Source organism: Labeo rohita, chromosome 4, assembly GCF_022985175.1.
Source record: "Labeo rohita strain BAU-BD-2019 chromosome 4, IGBB_LRoh.1.0, whole genome shotgun sequence".
NCBI classification, from domain to species: domain Eukaryota; kingdom Metazoa; phylum Chordata; class Actinopteri; order Cypriniformes; family Cyprinidae; genus Labeo; species Labeo rohita.
The window spans coordinates 36,645,098-36,661,818 of record NC_066872.1 but is presented as its reverse complement, the minus strand read 5'-3'; the positions used below and the strand labels follow the sequence as shown (position 1 = coordinate 36,661,818).

General features: G+C 38.3%; 1 protein-coding gene across 8 annotated transcripts in view; it reads left to right on the top strand.

The window, feature by feature from the left end:
• Window positions 1–8,767: 8,767 nt before the first annotated feature.
• The window catches only part of pcloa (piccolo presynaptic cytomatrix protein a), a 47,234-nt gene continuing 39,280 nt past the window's right edge, over window positions 8,768–16,721 (top strand). For all 8 annotated transcript variants that reach the window (XM_051107196.1, XM_051107195.1, XM_051107193.1 and 5 more), the window contains exons 1-3: window positions 8,768–9,143; window positions 11,172–12,117; window positions 12,797–13,873. In XM_051107196.1, the coding sequence (XP_050963153.1) occupies window positions 8,962–9,143; window positions 11,172–12,117; window positions 12,797–13,873 (2,205 nt within the window). In that variant the 5' untranslated portion in view covers window positions 8,768–8,961. The remainder of the gene's footprint in view (window positions 9,144–11,171; window positions 12,118–12,796; window positions 13,874–16,721) is intronic.

Here is a 16,721-nt window from a genome sequence, read left to right as displayed (position 1 = left end):
AATTATTAGACAATCTTCTTTGAAACAGATGAAAACTTCTAAGAAAAGTGTGCAGAATATTACTAGCAAAGATCAGCATCTCAGAAACAACCGGAAGACGCATTAAAAGAGAAAGCCACAGTGTGTCCTTCACAAACAATTGACTTTAACCTTAATCTGACTCTGGAGTCAATAAAACGTCCACCCTACAATTGCCCCTCCCTGTTCACACAAAGAGCAAGAGATACTCTGAGCCTTATTATGTAATGGTTTGGCAAAGCCACGTTGTTAAACTTAACCTTAAGCCTTTAAAGGTTAAATTGTGCTTGATAATGTCTTTTATCAATGTCAGCGTAATATTAAGTTACGTATAAATGAGTACAACAGGTGACGAATGTTTAAAATGTTTAATAACATGACAATATTGCATTTACAGGTGTTCAGATATTTCTTTACAGCAAAACAACAACTCATGCCTGTGTCATTGTTGCAAGGTAAGACATTTAAAGCAATATTCACTGTCTAAAAAAAAAAATTAAAGAAAACTTGAAGTAATTGGGTAACTATCATTTTGTCAAAGATAACCTGAAAAAAAGTAGTTTGTCATTTTTATTATATGTATTTATTTATTTATTTATTTTTAATTAAAATCTGTGTAAATTCAGACAAATTAATAAGTAATGAGGCTAAATGTTAATGAAAGATATGGCATGGTATCTTAATGGTTCTACAATATGCTAAATTGTTTAATGCAAAATTATTAATAAATTATTATTATATTTAATATACACTGCCATCCAAAAGTTTTGGATCAGTAAGATTTTTAATGTTTCTTAAAGAAGTCTTTTCTGCTCATCAATGCAGCATTTATTTGATTAAAAATACAGAAAAAGCAGTAATATTGTGTAATATTATTACAATTTAAAATAGTGAATTTCTATTTTAATATACTTCAAAAATAATTTATACTTGTGAAGCATAGCTGAATTTTCATGATCAGTGCTCCAGTCAGAAATCATTCTAATATGCTTGTTTATTATTAATTTTGGAAACGGTTATGCTGCTTAATATTTTATTGGAACCTGTGATACTTTTTTCAGGATTCTTCAACAAATAAAAAGTTAAAAAAAAAAAAAAAAATTATAAACTACCATTTAAACGTTTGTAGTCAGTAATTTTTTGTTTTGTTTTGTTTTGTTTTTTTAAAGAAATTAATACTTATTCAAGGAAACACAAGGATGTGTTTTGAAATTGTTTTAAAAAAGTGATAGCAAAGAGTTACATTGTTAGAAAAGATTTCTATTTTGAAGAAATGCAGTTCTTTTTAACGTTTTATTCATCAAAGAATCCTGAAAAAAGAGTCACAGGTTCCCAAAAAAATATTAAGCAGCACAACTGTTTTCAACATTGATAATAAAAGTAATAAATATATTTTTTATTTAGTGTTTCTTTTTTTTCTGAGATTGTGAGACCACCAGTGAACATATTCTTGCATATATTTTACTATCATTTTAATATAATTTTAAAGTAATTACAGATTATATTATATGACCTATATATATTGCTGTATTGACATTTTCTGGTAAGAATAAGGTTCATTAGTTAATGTTAATTTTAGCATTTAACTAATGCATTATTAAAATCACTAGTTGTGTTTGTTAACATTAGTTAATACACTGTGAACTAACATGAACAAACAATGCACAACTGTATTTTTATTAACTAACATTAACAAAGATTAATAAATATTATAATATATGTATTGTTCATTATTCTTTCATGTTAATTAAGTCATTAACTAATGTTAACAAATGACACCTTATTGTAAAGTGTTACCAATTTTCTTTATTCATTGTACTTCACGTTTCTTCACTCTAATAAACTTTATTCCCATCTTTAAATTATATTTACATCAACAGATCTTCATAGTGGCCTTGACCTTAGTGCACACACATGTGCTGGTAAGTGCATGATGTCCCTTGTCTTATTCCGTGAGTGTGTCTTATCCCAAACCCTGTGATTGGCCGATGTCTCGTAAGAAAGCTGATTAGAGGTGTGTGTGTGAATTAAAGGGGGTGTGCTTTCTCCCGAAGCAGATGCAGGGCGCAGCCAGAGAGGTGAGAGACACCTTCCCTTTAAGAGTGTATTTTTAGCCAGGAAGTTATTAGTGCTCAATGGGAGGGAAAATGGGGTGTTAAGGGAGGAATTAGGCACATGCGGACTGTCTAAGAAGGATGTGGAGATCAGGACGACTAATATACCACAAATGAAACATCGTCCCCAGGGAACAAAGCGCATGAGGAGCTGTCCACTCTCAAGTACTACATTCAGCAACAGACAATCAGCTTGTAGTGCAGGTAAGTGACCCTTTGCTCTTTTTTGGATTCAATTTTAAATCTCTTTGTCACTTTTCTCACTTCCTCAGCAGCACTTATAACTCTTGCCACATGTGTGATGGTTGTTTTTGTTTGTGTCAGTGACTATACAGTATACACTTGCACAGCCACTAGACAGAAATTGTATTGTTTACAGGTAGAAATTATTGTGCAAGTCTCTGACAAAACTACCACGCTGCCTTGTTTTATACACTAGTCATGATTCATTTAAAACTCGTAGCTTGTGTGTAACTTTTATTAACCATGTTTTATCTCCCTTACATTTATCTGAAGGGTCATGCCAGCCATATTTTCTGTATTGAAGCCCATATTCAACTTTAATGAGCAACGCACTGTGTGCGCGATTAGGTTTCAGGCTTCAGTTACACTTCTCTGCTTCTCCGTGCGCTGTAAGTCACCCATACACACTGGCATACATACAATACATGTCGCACAGCAACACACACGCATGCACTCACTGACACATTGTACAGCATTATTTATGCACACAATGTGTGTATATGAGCGTGTATGTGTAGTCATTAGAGAGACAGGCTGCTACAAGAAGTCAGGTGAGCATATGTGGCTATAGAATATATAGGATGTAATGAATACTGTCGCTCAACTTCATTTTGTTTTATTTTTTAAAGGAAATAAATACTTTTATTCAGCAAGAAAGCATTGATCAAAAGTGACAGTAAAGACATTTACTGACATTTCCACAAACATAGTAAATCATAAATATTTCTTAAGCACCAAATCAGCATATTAGAATGATTTCTGAAGGATCAGGTGATACTGAAGACTGGAGTAATGATGGTAAAAATTCAGCTTTGCGTCCCAGGAGGTTTTTAAAATTACATTTTAAAATATATTCAAATAGAAAACTGTTATTTTTAATTGTAATAGTATTTCACAATATTGCTATTTTTTTGGTCAAATGAATGCAGCCCTGAAGAGCAAAAGAAGCGTCTTTCGAAAACACAAAAAAATCTCAGTGCCACCAAAATTTTGAATGGTACTGTAAAAACAGTTTGACAAGGTCTCATAGCTATATTTACGGTGGTGTGTGTGTGTGTGACATTATATATGTGTGTGTATTTCCGCTTCAGAGCGTTAAGGTCATTAGTGTTCGCTCCAGTAGTTAGCCCTGTGTGGGAAAGGCTATCTGTTCTGGGCCGCCGTTCACCACTGTAGACGAGAGGGAGAGAAAACGAGGGAATAAGGGCAGGACAGCAATAATCACAATCTTTGACTCTCCTGTCATTGTATTTATCCTGATTGTGGTGCCAACAGCAGATAGTTACGATAGAGAGCTTAACTTACCGCTAATTCCGTTTGATCTCGTTAATTGATGTGTGGAGATCGTTAGAGCATCTGTGGATCTTGATAAGAGTCCATCTCCTCGATATAGCCCAGGGACAACAGCTGGTCGCACAGAGGACGAATTCCCCCTGGAGCTGTGGACTGGGCTGAATAAGCCCCCACTGTCACATCACACAGTCGTCACGCTGATGTTAAGCAGGGTGGAGAGGATAACACGTAATAGTTAAGAGGAAGCAGGAAACAGCATTAAAGGAATCTGATATCCTTATAGGAATGCAGTGCATGCAGTAGCATGACTGATTTTGTGTCTGAGGCTTGAATGAAAAGGCCAAGTCTTGTAGAGTGTGTGTTGCTATGTTAGCCTCATTAGTAATGCACATGTAGGAGGGCTACCATTGCTATTTATATAGTTCATGCATGAAACTCTAGATGGCGCAGGTTGATAGGTTCTTAACGCAAACTGATGATATTTATAGCATTAAACTACTTGGCACAAGCTGATTGGTTCATGTCATATATGCAGCCAATGAGCTTGCTGCTTTACATTTAAATGTCTGGTTAGCATTTCTAGAGCATTTCGCAGCACGCTTTTAGAGTTCCTCTGAAACCCTCCACCTCCCCAGCTCCACCTGTGTAGATCTGCTACGGGTTATTATATATGCTATTTGTGCACCAGCAGTATGTCTTAAATACTCACAGCACTGTATCGGTGTGTATTGGCAGTAGCAAGTTCCTGTACTTACTTTGCAGCAATTCAGCAATTTCATGAAGACCAAAAACATTAACGTTGTCATATCCATTACCATGCTAAAGCCTTCAGAGAGTTGTCATGACAGAAATGTTTAAAAAATGACAAGCACCACAAAATTGCTAAAACTTCAAATGCAAACTAAAACTATATAAAAATCAAAACTAAAATATTAATAAAAATATACACTACCAGTCAAAAGTTTTTGAGTCTTCTGCTCACCAAGTCTGCATTTATTTGATCCGAAATACAGCAAAAGCTGTAATATTGTGAAATATTTTTACTATTTAAAATAACTGCTTTCTATTTGAATATATTTTAAAATGTCATTTATTCCTCTGATCAAAGCTCAGTTTTCAGCATCATTACTCCAGTCTTCATGATCATTCAGAAATCATTCTAATATGCTGATTTGCTGTTCAAGAAACATTTATTATTAATATCAATATTTAAAACAGTTGAGTACTTTTTTTTTTTCTTTGACGGATTGAAAGATTCAAAAATTACAAACAATTTTGTAACATTATATACTATACCTTTCAAAAGCTTTTTTTGGGGCGGAAAGAAACTATAGAAAGTAATACTTTTATTTAGCAAGAATGCTTTAAATTGATCAAAAGGGATGATAAAGACATTTATAATGTTACCAAATATTTCTATTTCAGATAAATCCACTTCTTCTGAACTTTCTATTCATCTAAGAAACCTGAAAAAAATTCTGTTCAGCTGTTTTTTTTAGCATACTAATAATAATATTTTTGAGCAGGAAATCAGAATATTAGAATGATTTCTGAAGGATCATGTGACTGGAGTAATGATGCTAAAAATTCAGCTTTGAAATCACAGGAATAAATTACATTTTAAAATATATTCAAATAAAAAATCAGTAATTTTAAATAGTAAAAATATCGAAGTTTTACCATTTTTGCTGTACTTTGGATCAAATAAATGCAGGCTTGGTGAGCAGAAGACACTTCTTTAAAAAAAAATTTTAAATCATAAATAAAATCATAAAAACTTTTGACTGGTAGTGTGTACTTTAATAGTATAAAGGAATACCGAACACTGTGGGGTACAGTCAGTGACTAAGCATTTTGGTTGGTGTAACCTTGTGAATAAAGAAATTTTAGATAAGATTTTTACAGTATCTGTTTATTTTCTTGCCTAATCGGTGTCTGGCATGGAGATGTTGTATTGTAAAAAACCATAGCTTAAGATAAAGCGAATGCTCAATCGTGCTCCTGGAGATCTTCCTTCCTGCCGTGTTTGGTTCCAACCCTGCTGTTACACACCTGTCTGTGATTTTCAAGAGATCCGGAAGACTTTAATTAGCTGGTTCAGGTTTTTCTCTGTGGCCTTTTTTGCCATTTTTTATTGATGGAACACTATAGAAAGCACTTAAAATGATTGGGAGAGGAGGGGGCAACAAGATCAGGAAATCACAGTGGCTCAAAATGTCAGAATGCATGTGTGCTAACAGCTAGGCTATGGTTCAGACAGTGCTTAACCATTTTTTTTTTAGATTCAACACAGCACCTCTGGTTTTAGTTTCAGAAGTGATTCTAGCATTATCACATCTCCATATCAGATTAAGCAATGAAAATGGACACTTCCTGTAAAATCGGATCTGTTTTGGTCTATTCACAGGGTTCTAAGTTCAGAATGACTCACTGAATGTGTTTTAGCATTTCATTTGCCAACGGTTTAAGAACTTTAGGAAATGTATGCAGCCCTAGCTAACACATTTTAGCCAATATGTTTTGTTCAGAACTGGCTCGGTGATGTGTTGATCTGGTTACTCTGGTGAGAGTGATCCTGCAGTCAGCTTCATCTCTGCACAAAAGTGGGAATCAATAAAGGTTGCTAATGGAGACAGGATTTTCTTCCGTCACTCCTCAAGGCTGCTCAGACATGGTTATATTAAGTTGCATGTCTGGGGTTTCTGAGTTTCAGTTCATAGAACATGCTATTGTTGGAGCAAAATGAAAACCCCACAGCCTTCAGACCTGTCTGCAATGTGGTTTCTTTGTGAAACCAACAGGTTTTTTGTCCTCTGATGTTTGATTTTGAGGACAAGCAGCTCTGTCAGGACAGACAGCCCTGTAAAGCGGTCAATGTGTCCCTGCAAATTCTCCCTCTGACTCTGTAGAAGTCATTGGTGACAAACTCCTTCAGTGTCTCCTTCTGTCTCCTGGCCCTTGGCATAGCTGTGAGCCAAGGACATATTGATGACTTATGGACATATTGATGCAGTGACTCATGATTCCTATTCAGCAGGAGATCTGTGAGCAGGATGGCTGAGTATGTGAATGGATGTGTTCGTGAACGTGCGATCTATGCAGTGGTTGGATGACTAAACCTTACGGCAAGTAATTCACTCTTATGCACCAAAGTCGTCAGCTACTGAAAGGTGCAGCACTGTTTCAGATTCAACCATTATATCTTCCTCAAAGCAGCTTGAAAAGGGTGCAAATATCACCAATGTAACAGAGCAGAGAGCTAAGAATAAATTCAAGTACTGAGAGCCGAGGGAACACTTAGAATAATGGCACAATATCAAATACGGTGCTGATAATGTGGAAATGGGAGTAGCCTAAAGTAAGGACTAATCATTTTTAGACTATAAAATGTTACCCCCTGGTGTTCTGATCTGATTGGTTACACTGTGTTCAGCTGCAAAAGCTGTTTTAATTTCTTGTAGACTCTTTCTTCAAAACAACTTATGAAACTTTTTTTTGTTCTAGTTTTAGTAAAAGAAAACTCAAAACTTTAAAGAAATACACTACCAGTCATAGATTTTTAATGTTTTTTTAGTCTCTTCTGCTCACTGCATTTATTTGATTCAAAGTACAGCAAAAACGGTGTACTTTTGAAATGCTTAATAACTGCTTTCTATTGGAATATATTTTATTCCTGTGATTTTAAAGGGGAATTTTTAGCATTATTATACTCCAGTCACAAGATCCTTCAGAAATCATTCTAATATTCTGATTTGCTGCTTAAAAACACTTATTATTATTATTATTATTATTATTATTATTATGTTGAAAATGGCTAAATAGAATTTTTTCAGGTTTCTTAGATGAATAGAAAGTTCAGAAGAACAGATTTGTTCTGAATTTAAAGCATCCTTGCTAAATAAAAAGTAAAAAAAAAAAAAAATAAAAAAAATTATACTGACTCCAAGCTTTTGAATGGTATAGTGTATTATGTTACAAAAGTTTTTTATTTTAGATAAATGCTGATCTTTTTATTCTTCAAAGAATCCTGACAAAAATGTTACTCAATTGTTTTAAATAGTGATAATAATAATAATAATAATAATAATAAATGTTTTTTGAAAAGCAAATCAGCATACTAGAATGATTTCTGAAGGATAATTTGACACTGACCACTGAAGGAGTGATAAAGTGATAAAAATATGGCTTTGATTACAGGAATAAATTACATTTTAAAATATATTGAAATAGAAAGCAATTAACAAATAAATGCAGGCTTGGTGAGCAGAAGAGGCTTCTTTAAAAAACAAAAAAATCTTACTGTTCAAACACTTTTGCCTGTTAGTGTAGTTTTCCTAAAAATGAAAATTTGCTGAAGATTTACTCACCCTAAAACCATCCAAGATGTAGATGAGATTGTGTATTCATTAGGAAATATTTAAAGAAATTTAGTATTACATCACTTGCTCACCAGTGGATCCAGTGCAGTTAATGGGTGCCATCAGAATCAGTCCAAACAGCTGATAAATGCATCACAATAACAATTCCAGTCCATCGTATAAGAAACAAACCAATCTTTACTGCTTTACTGCATTTTAACCATGACCTGTGGACTAAAAAATACTAGTCCATAATCCACAATACAAAGCAAGCACAAGTGATGCAATGCTATTTTTTTTTCAAATTCGTTGGATGAAGAAACGAACTAATCTACATCTTGAATGGCCTGAGGGTGAGTAAATTTTCAGCAGCTTTTCATTTTTGGGTGAACTTTAAAAGTAATGACATCTTGCTTTTATAACAACTAGCCCAGGTTTTTTAATTCTGTAAATTAACAAAAAAATCTTGATTTTGAGAAAAACAGGCCTATGTGTAACATGCTTTCTATAATGCAAAGTGTTTCCACGTCTTGTTACTAAAAAAAACAGCTGCTCTCCACCAAACGAGTTCGTTAATTAGGGAATTATTGGCTCGGCTTGAAAGCAAAATAAACAGGGTAATTATGAGAAGATTTGTTAATTCTAAGGCGCTTTGTCCCTTTAATTCCGTTTTTTTCCAACGGCGACGTCTTATGATCACCTGTGAGGGGCGGGACATGCGCGTTGGATGGATGAAGGAGGGAGGCGCACAACTCTAGACCTACACCCGCACGGGGAGGCTCGGCTCTCGGGATGCGCGATATCGACTGAAATGGAGAAATAAAACGCCATGCATCCAAAACAACCGACGCTGTCGCCTTATTCCGGACATTGAGAGCCGTATCGCCGCGTAATTAGCTGGAGGGAGGGGGATCGAAAGGGAAAGGGGGTCGATCATGGGGAACGAAGCGAGCCTGGAAGGCGGCGAAGGGGCACTCGCTGGATTACCAGCGGGACTCGCACCTGACGGGAAGGGTGGCTTCATCCAGATGCCCGCAGGGGTGGAGGCAGACCTCAGTAATCTGTCTGAGGAGGAAAGAAAGCAGCTTGTGGCCGCTATGGCCAAAGCGCAGTCCAGGCAAGTTGAAGTGTCTATAAATGTATGCCGTAATCATCATGATGATGTCCATCACTCCAGTGCCCGAGCGCTTGTGTTGGAAGCGTCTATGATGTGCTTGTGTTTTGATCAGGGCACTGCAGGTTGGCACATCACGACAGCAGCTCCGATGCAAAACATGATCACACCCATTCACGCGATTGCTGCATGTTTACGGCCGTTTTATAGCGAGATATTTAATCCAGCCCATTTTTTCAGACATGCATGTGATTGAAATTCAGTACCTCCTTAGTGTCCTTGTTTTATAGCTATATTCGCTTTATAAACGCGTTCTTTTTATAATTAGTGTCATCATCGTTAATATGGTGGGTCACTGTATGCACAGTGGATGTGCATATTGTTTTAATGAATGTAATGGTCTTTCAAACGCCTATAGTCCATGCAAAACACCAGGGTTATAGAATGAACTAAAAATAAGCATTTCTCTGAAAAATATGAATCCATACTGACAAATATCCGTTCTCTGTGTATCCAGATATCCGTTGCGTTCTCCATTCACACTCCATCTTCCTCCTATGGGCTGTGTAGGTGATGTCATGAGCTGCTTTGGAAAACACTGCCCGAGAATAACACAAGTCTATGAAAATTCGATCACTTGAAAGCACGCCATCGACATTTCCTTTGACATGATCTCATTCGTAAGCTAACTGAATTGTGTCCTAAACTTGCTTAGGCTTAAATGTGTTATTTTTGCCCAAGCGCAAATGGGGGGAGGGGGTATAAATATTAATATGACTAAATATAGCACCGCAAGCACAAATGCCATCATGCTCATTGATCGCTTTGCTTATTTTTGGGGAGCGTGAGTGTAGTATTACACCAGAAAACAAGGACCGTGTTGCAGTTTAAGTGATTATTATATAGTGTTCGCTGTCCGTGGTGCTGAAACGCTCGCAGTGAACAGCGCCGCTCGATCAGAAACAATACGAATCTTGAACGTGGCGTGATGATCTTTTATGGGTGGATTAATGACAGAACACTCAAAAATATATAAAATAACGCCAATGATCCACCAACAGTTTAAGATGCTGTGCTGAACAGCCATTGAGTCAACAATGGTAATCCACTGAAATTAAATTACAGTGACAATGGGCCAAAAACTAAAAGGTGTTATTTTAGATGAACGAATAAGTTCTGTTAAGTAATTACACTTATTTTTTCTTCAGTTGTCATTACTAGAATAGCATACAGGCTAGAGAAAATATTTCATTTTATATATTTTTATGCATTTTTTTGAAGTCTTAAAACTTTACTGATGTAAAAACTGACACTGGCTTTTTGTAACTTTGCATTGTTAGAAACAGAGAAAAATAGACAAAATGCACATTTTCATTTGCTAAGAAATGAGGCAGGTTGCCTTGTGACAGAAGCTTCTCTGTTATCTTACATTAGAGGCGGTTTCTCTCTGTTTTGAGATGCACTTAATAGCCTCATAACCCAAACACAGGAGAACCCTATTTATTAATGCACTAATAACCAAGACGGTAGCCTTCTGGGATAGGAACTTTAATATCCTATCTGGAAAACTCAAATATGTTTGTATTAATTTTTGTGGCCTGGCGCAAACTTGGTTAGCAGTGTTATTTCTTTTTCTGTCACATTAAAATTGTGACAAAAACATTGACAGTTAGCTTTGTTTTTGACTAATGCTGTGTGTTTTGTTGCTGCAGTGTGCTAGAACGAATATGCTAGTCAAATATTATTCACTGACAACAGTAATAAACTGCATATGTTTTGTGGATATATCTCATTCTTGTTTTAGCCCAATGTTTTATCCCATTTTAGATTACATTTTTCTGCTGCATGAGTTTTGCTTTTGATTGATTGTCTGAATAATTTGCACTGCCTTTTGAAATGTTTTTTTGGAATTCATCCAAAATAGCTATTAAGTAAATAAAGAACATATCAGTTAATCACAGATTTTTCAAAATCTATATTGACTTAAGTGTAATGAATGTGAAGTTGACCTTATGTCTGTTCACTCCACAGGCCACCAGAGACTCAAGCTGGTGGAACCAGAGTCCCAGCAGGTCTCAGTAAAAGTCGGACTGTAGATGCATTTGGAGAGGGGCCGCCTCCCAAGCCAAAGCCTGGACGGAGCCCCTCCTCCCTCAGCCTCCTTGAGTCACGTTTCCGGCAGGAGCCCAAAGACCCAGAACAACCACGGACCGGCATGTTCTCGTCTGGCTTCTTGAGTGGGGCCAACCCCCTGAGTGCAGTCTCTTCTGCTGTCTCCTCTGCCAGCATCCCAAAGTTTAGTTTGTTTGGTGATGATGAGGAAGAGGCGTCTGGAAAGCCTCCACAGCAAGGGGGTAAGCCACCTCAGCAAGGTCCACCTAAAGGACAGGGGCCTGAAGGTAAGCCTGGAGGTCCTGGTCCTCAGCAACAAGGACCCAAACCTGGTGGACCAGGACCTCAACAAGGACCCAAACCTGGGGGGCCAGCAGCCCAACAGCAGGGACCTAAACCTGGGGGACCAGGTCCCCAACAGGGACCTAAACCTGGGGGACCAGGGCCCCAACAGCAGGGACCAAAACCTGGTGGACCAGGACCTCAACAGCAAGGGCCTAAACCTGGAGGACCAGGACCTCAACAGCAAGGGCCTAAACCTGGAGGACCAGGACCTCAACAGCAAGGGCCCAAACCTGGAGGACCAGGACCTCAACAGCAAGGGCCCAAACCTGGAGGACCAGGCTCCCAGCAACAAGGGCCTGGAAAACCTGGTCCAGGGGTTGCAGCAAAATCCAGTGGACCTCAACAGCAGGGAAAACCTCAGCTGGAAGGGCCTGGTAAAGCTAGGAAAGCAATGTGTCCTCTTTGTAATTCTACAGAGCTGAATGTGCAGGCCAAAGACCAGCCACCCAACTATAACACCTGCACTCAGTGTAAACAGCAGGTGTGCAGCCTGTGCGGCTTCAGTCCACCAGACTCAGCGGTAAGAGACATATCTCTACGTCATTCACATAGATCTCACAGATGCAGAGAAGAATGGCATATGTTGTCAGCTTTTCATACACAGTGCATTTTTACTCCTTCTTTGAAGGCAGCAGAAAAATCAGTTCATATTGGTAATTAAATCTAGAGGGTTTTGTTTCAATAACCCTTATTTGGTTCTGTCTGAAATGCAGCTTGCACTAATTTCTCTCATCCCAGAGTTTAGGTGGAAAAATATTGGCACAGAAGGTGGAAGATTATCAAGGTCACTTACATCACCCAGACAGGAAATGGAGGAAGTTGTTTTTCAGTGTATTTAGAAACTACATTCATGAGTTATAAAGGCAGCGATTATACAGACGTTTGGCATTATTCCTGGTCCATGTTAGAGAGAATAACAATATTACTCACACAGTGATGAGTGTACAGTGTTAGTCTTATTTTTTGAAGGGTTTTAAAGTGTGCATTACAATAAATGACTCAACCAGTCCAACAATAAAAGTAAATCAAGTGTTATTCATGTAATTAAATCATAAACTCATGGCTTTCAGATCTTACTAATCAATTCAATAAGAATAAAAGATGCTGTTAAGGATAGCAAATGCTAATCGGTATTCTTACAGAAATGATATTTGCTGCATCTGTGCTCATGTGCCTTGTTTTTCTGCATGCTTCCACAGGGTAAGGAATGGTTGTGTCTGAACTGTCAGATGCAACGGGCAGTGGGTGGCATGGAGCCTCCTGGACCTCCAATGATGAAACAGCCCCCCAAGCAGGCTTCTGCACCTCCCTCCCCACAAAGGAAAGAGCCACCATCTGGGTCTCCCGCCAAGGGTGAGCCTGGAAAGAAGCCCCCAATGCTGACCAAACAACAGAGTATCGCTGATACGGGGAAAGGAAGTACACCTCCAACAACACCAAAATCTGGACCACAGCAGGGACCTCAGCCTGGGCAACTAGGGGCCAAGCGTGGACAGCCTCCACCTCTTCAAAAACCTTCACAGAGCCCGAAAGGTAGTCCTCAGCCTTCTCCCGCAAAAACTACTCCGAAACAGGATGGAGGAGGCTTTTTTGGGGGATTTGGTTTGGGGGGATTGACAGAGGTCGCAAAACCCTCTGCAGGTGCCCAGGCTACCGAATCAGTCACAGGGAAACTCTTTGGTGGTTTTGGCGGCTCATCCAAACCTCAGGCTGGCTCCGCTGCTCAGGCCAGCGAGTCGGTCACTGGAAAACTCTTCAGTGGGTTCAGCGGGCTCACAGAGTCGGCTAAACCTACAGCAGCAAGTTCTCAGGCTGCCGAGAGCGTGTCTGGAAAGATGTTTGGTTTTGGCTCTTCCATCCTGAGCTCGGCCACCAATCTCATTTCTGGGGAGGAATCAAAATCTCCCCCAGAATCTCCTCCAGGATCACCCCCTGATTCCCCCATTGGGTCTGAAGCAGACTCCCCTTCTGGATCCCCCCCTGATTCAGGCTCAGAGTCACCTCCTGACACACCACCTGTTTATTCCAAAGACAAAGCATCTCCCAAACCCACAGCTGCTGAAGGAAAAACATCAGTGGGCATGCCCCCTCCAAAATCGACAGAAGTAAAGGAGTCTCCAACTCAAGTTTCAGGCTCTGAGGCCTCATTCTGTCCACTCTGTAAAGTGAAGCTGTACGTGGGTTCAGGAGAGTCACCCAACTACAGCACCTGTACGGAGTGCCAGAAGACTGTGTGCAACCTGTGTGGATTCAACCCCACTCCACATCTCTCAGAGGTAAGAGTTCTGCTGCAACTCGTTATTAAAGTATTTCCTATTGAAACAGGAAGTTGCCTGTAGCTTTTAGTTTTTCAACACGGTTGGCAACACGAAAAGACTACTTATGCTACTTAAATTTGCTTGTCGTAGGCAGGTGGTATTTATAATTTAGGATGATGGGACATTCTTATTCTAGAGTGTATTTTATTGGACAAGAATTTGTATATGTGCCTGTGAACAAGATGAGTCATCAGTTTTTTTTGGTGCCAAGGAAGAGCCTTTTTTTTTAGCAAACTAGCATATAGACAACATTTAAAATTAACAGGTGATCCATTGTTAGATAACCTCTAGGTGTGATTTACAATAGGTTTGATAATCTACAGTTCAAGCGCTCTCTGGAGAATGGCCTTTTGCTGTCACTCTTTGAAGTTTTGATTGTTCTGTTGCATTATACATAAGTCTCATCATTCCTGTCCCTGTGTACTTAAAAAGCTTGACACTTCACTGTGTAATCCAATGCACTCTGAGCCTCTGCGAGTGAGTGTGTTTAAGAATGTGTGTGCACAAAGACAGAGAGAGTCATAGTCTGATCCCATCTCAGGTGACTCACCTCACTTCCTGTTGGAAATTATCCTTTGCTTTTAAGTGAACAGAAAATATGAACAGAATATTTAAAAACATAGTTCAGTCAAAAATGAAAATTCTGTCATTAATTACTTCCAAAAGTATGTAAGACCTTCATTCATCTTCAGAACACGAATGAGGATATTTTTAATTAAATTTGAGAGCTTTCTGACCCTGCATAGACAGCAACGCAACTGAACTTATGGCCCAGAAAGAACATCAGTAAAATAGTCCATGTGACATCAGTGGTTCAACCATAATTTTATGAAGAAAACAAAAATGACTTCATTCAACAATTTCTTCTCTTCCCTGTCAGTCTTCGCCACATGTTCAGGACAGTACCATGACGCAAGAAGAAATAGTTGAATAAAGTGGTTATTTTTGCTTTCCTTGTACACAAATAGTATTCTCATAGCTTCATAAAATTAAGGTTGATCCACTGATGTCACATGGACTATTTTAAAGATGTCTTTACTGCCTTTCTGGGCCTTGAACGTGTCAGTTGCATTGCTGTCTATGCATGGGCAGAAAGCTCTCAGATTTGATCAAAAATATCTTAATTTGTGTTCTGAAGATCAACGAAGGTCTTACAGGTTTGGAACGACATGAGGGTGATGAGTAATTACAGACAAAATGTTCATTTTTGGGTGAACGTTAGGCTAAAAATGAAAATGATGTCATTGTTTATTCACCCTCGTATTGAATGAATTTTCATTTTTGGACTATATCTTTAATGTGATCACTATACGTTTGCTGTTTCATTTTGCCATCAGTTGCCTAGATGAAGGATCTAGACCTCGAGGACTTTTGTTGATGAGTAGGTTCTATAATTAGCTACTATATATTCTATAATTACCTACAAAATTATAATATTCAGTAGATAATTATAGTAGCTAATTACAGGGCTTCCATACTCATGGAATGCCTGGAAATCATTTTTTCTTTTCTTTTTTTTATAGTGATATGGTTGTGTAGAGTAACACTTGCATACAAACCGCTGTGTCTACATCAGTCTGTCCAGAGAGTGTAACTACCTGTGTGACTCAGAGCTAATAATTGTCTCCTATGGGACACACAGTTGTCTTCCTGGAGCTGTATCAAATCTCACAATGTGTTGATCTCTTTTTTTAATGCAAGTGCATTTTACACTTACATTAACTTGGCTATGATTATTTAAATGTGTTTGTTTGAAAGACTGTTGTCTGACATACAAACTAGCAGTGCTTTTTATATGGAAAGAAGCCACTTAATTAATCTGTTAACGAAATCAGTTGATGAAAAATAAGCTTATTCTAGTACATTTTGTGGTGGTGGTTATTATTATCATCATTATTATACTTAGTGCATGGTTTCTTTTGTGTGACATAATCATTTCTGCTTCCTGTAGTAAATGCAACAAGAATTGTTATTCCAGGTGAGAGAGCATCTTTAAACAAATTATAAGATTCCTCACGTTCTTCCGTCCAAATGAACAGGTTATGCTAAGCTGACATGCTTTGACCTGCGCACCGTGGTCTTTGATGGCTCTCACGTGTAAACCACCCCCTGTGTTCGTGGGTTTTTACGCCAGGTTGCTCATTCTCTCTGTAATCCCGTGAGTCTATTTCAGGTTTTCCAAGAAGATTAGCTTGAGCATGTGTGTCTGGTTTCACCTCACATGGTACAGCCAATGACTTCACTTCTTATACTGTCAGAAGTGCCCTACCAAGATGGCTGACAACACTGATCCCCGGAGCTGAAAGCAAAGACAGTCCTGTCGTGTTTAACTGTAGACAGGCCTTATTGTAGTAGACATTAATGCATGAGACTACATGCCTTTGCAGTGTGTTGTTTATTCATCAGATCGTCCTGATCCAAAAGGCTCAAGGCTGTACAAAATTGCGTTATCAGGATCAGTGCTGAAGTGCTTCCATTTGAAGAACATCCTCACTTGAGATTAGATTTAGTCTCTGTCTCTCTCTCCCTTTTCCTGTGAGATTTCAACACTACTTGTGCTACTGTGACAATGTGGGGCGAGTGTGCATGTGAGAGTTTGTGTAATAATCTGTTTTTGCTAACAGGATTTAAAGGGCAACAGTTGAGTTTTTCTAAAGGCCACTTAAGAACCACATTTTAAAATCTCTCAATGCGTGCAAGGTTTTAATACGACACTCTTTGGCTTTCAAAGATTATCTCCGTTTCTGTTCATTATTTCTCTTACCTCTTGTACACCTTCTCCATCGGGTTTTTCACTTATTCATGT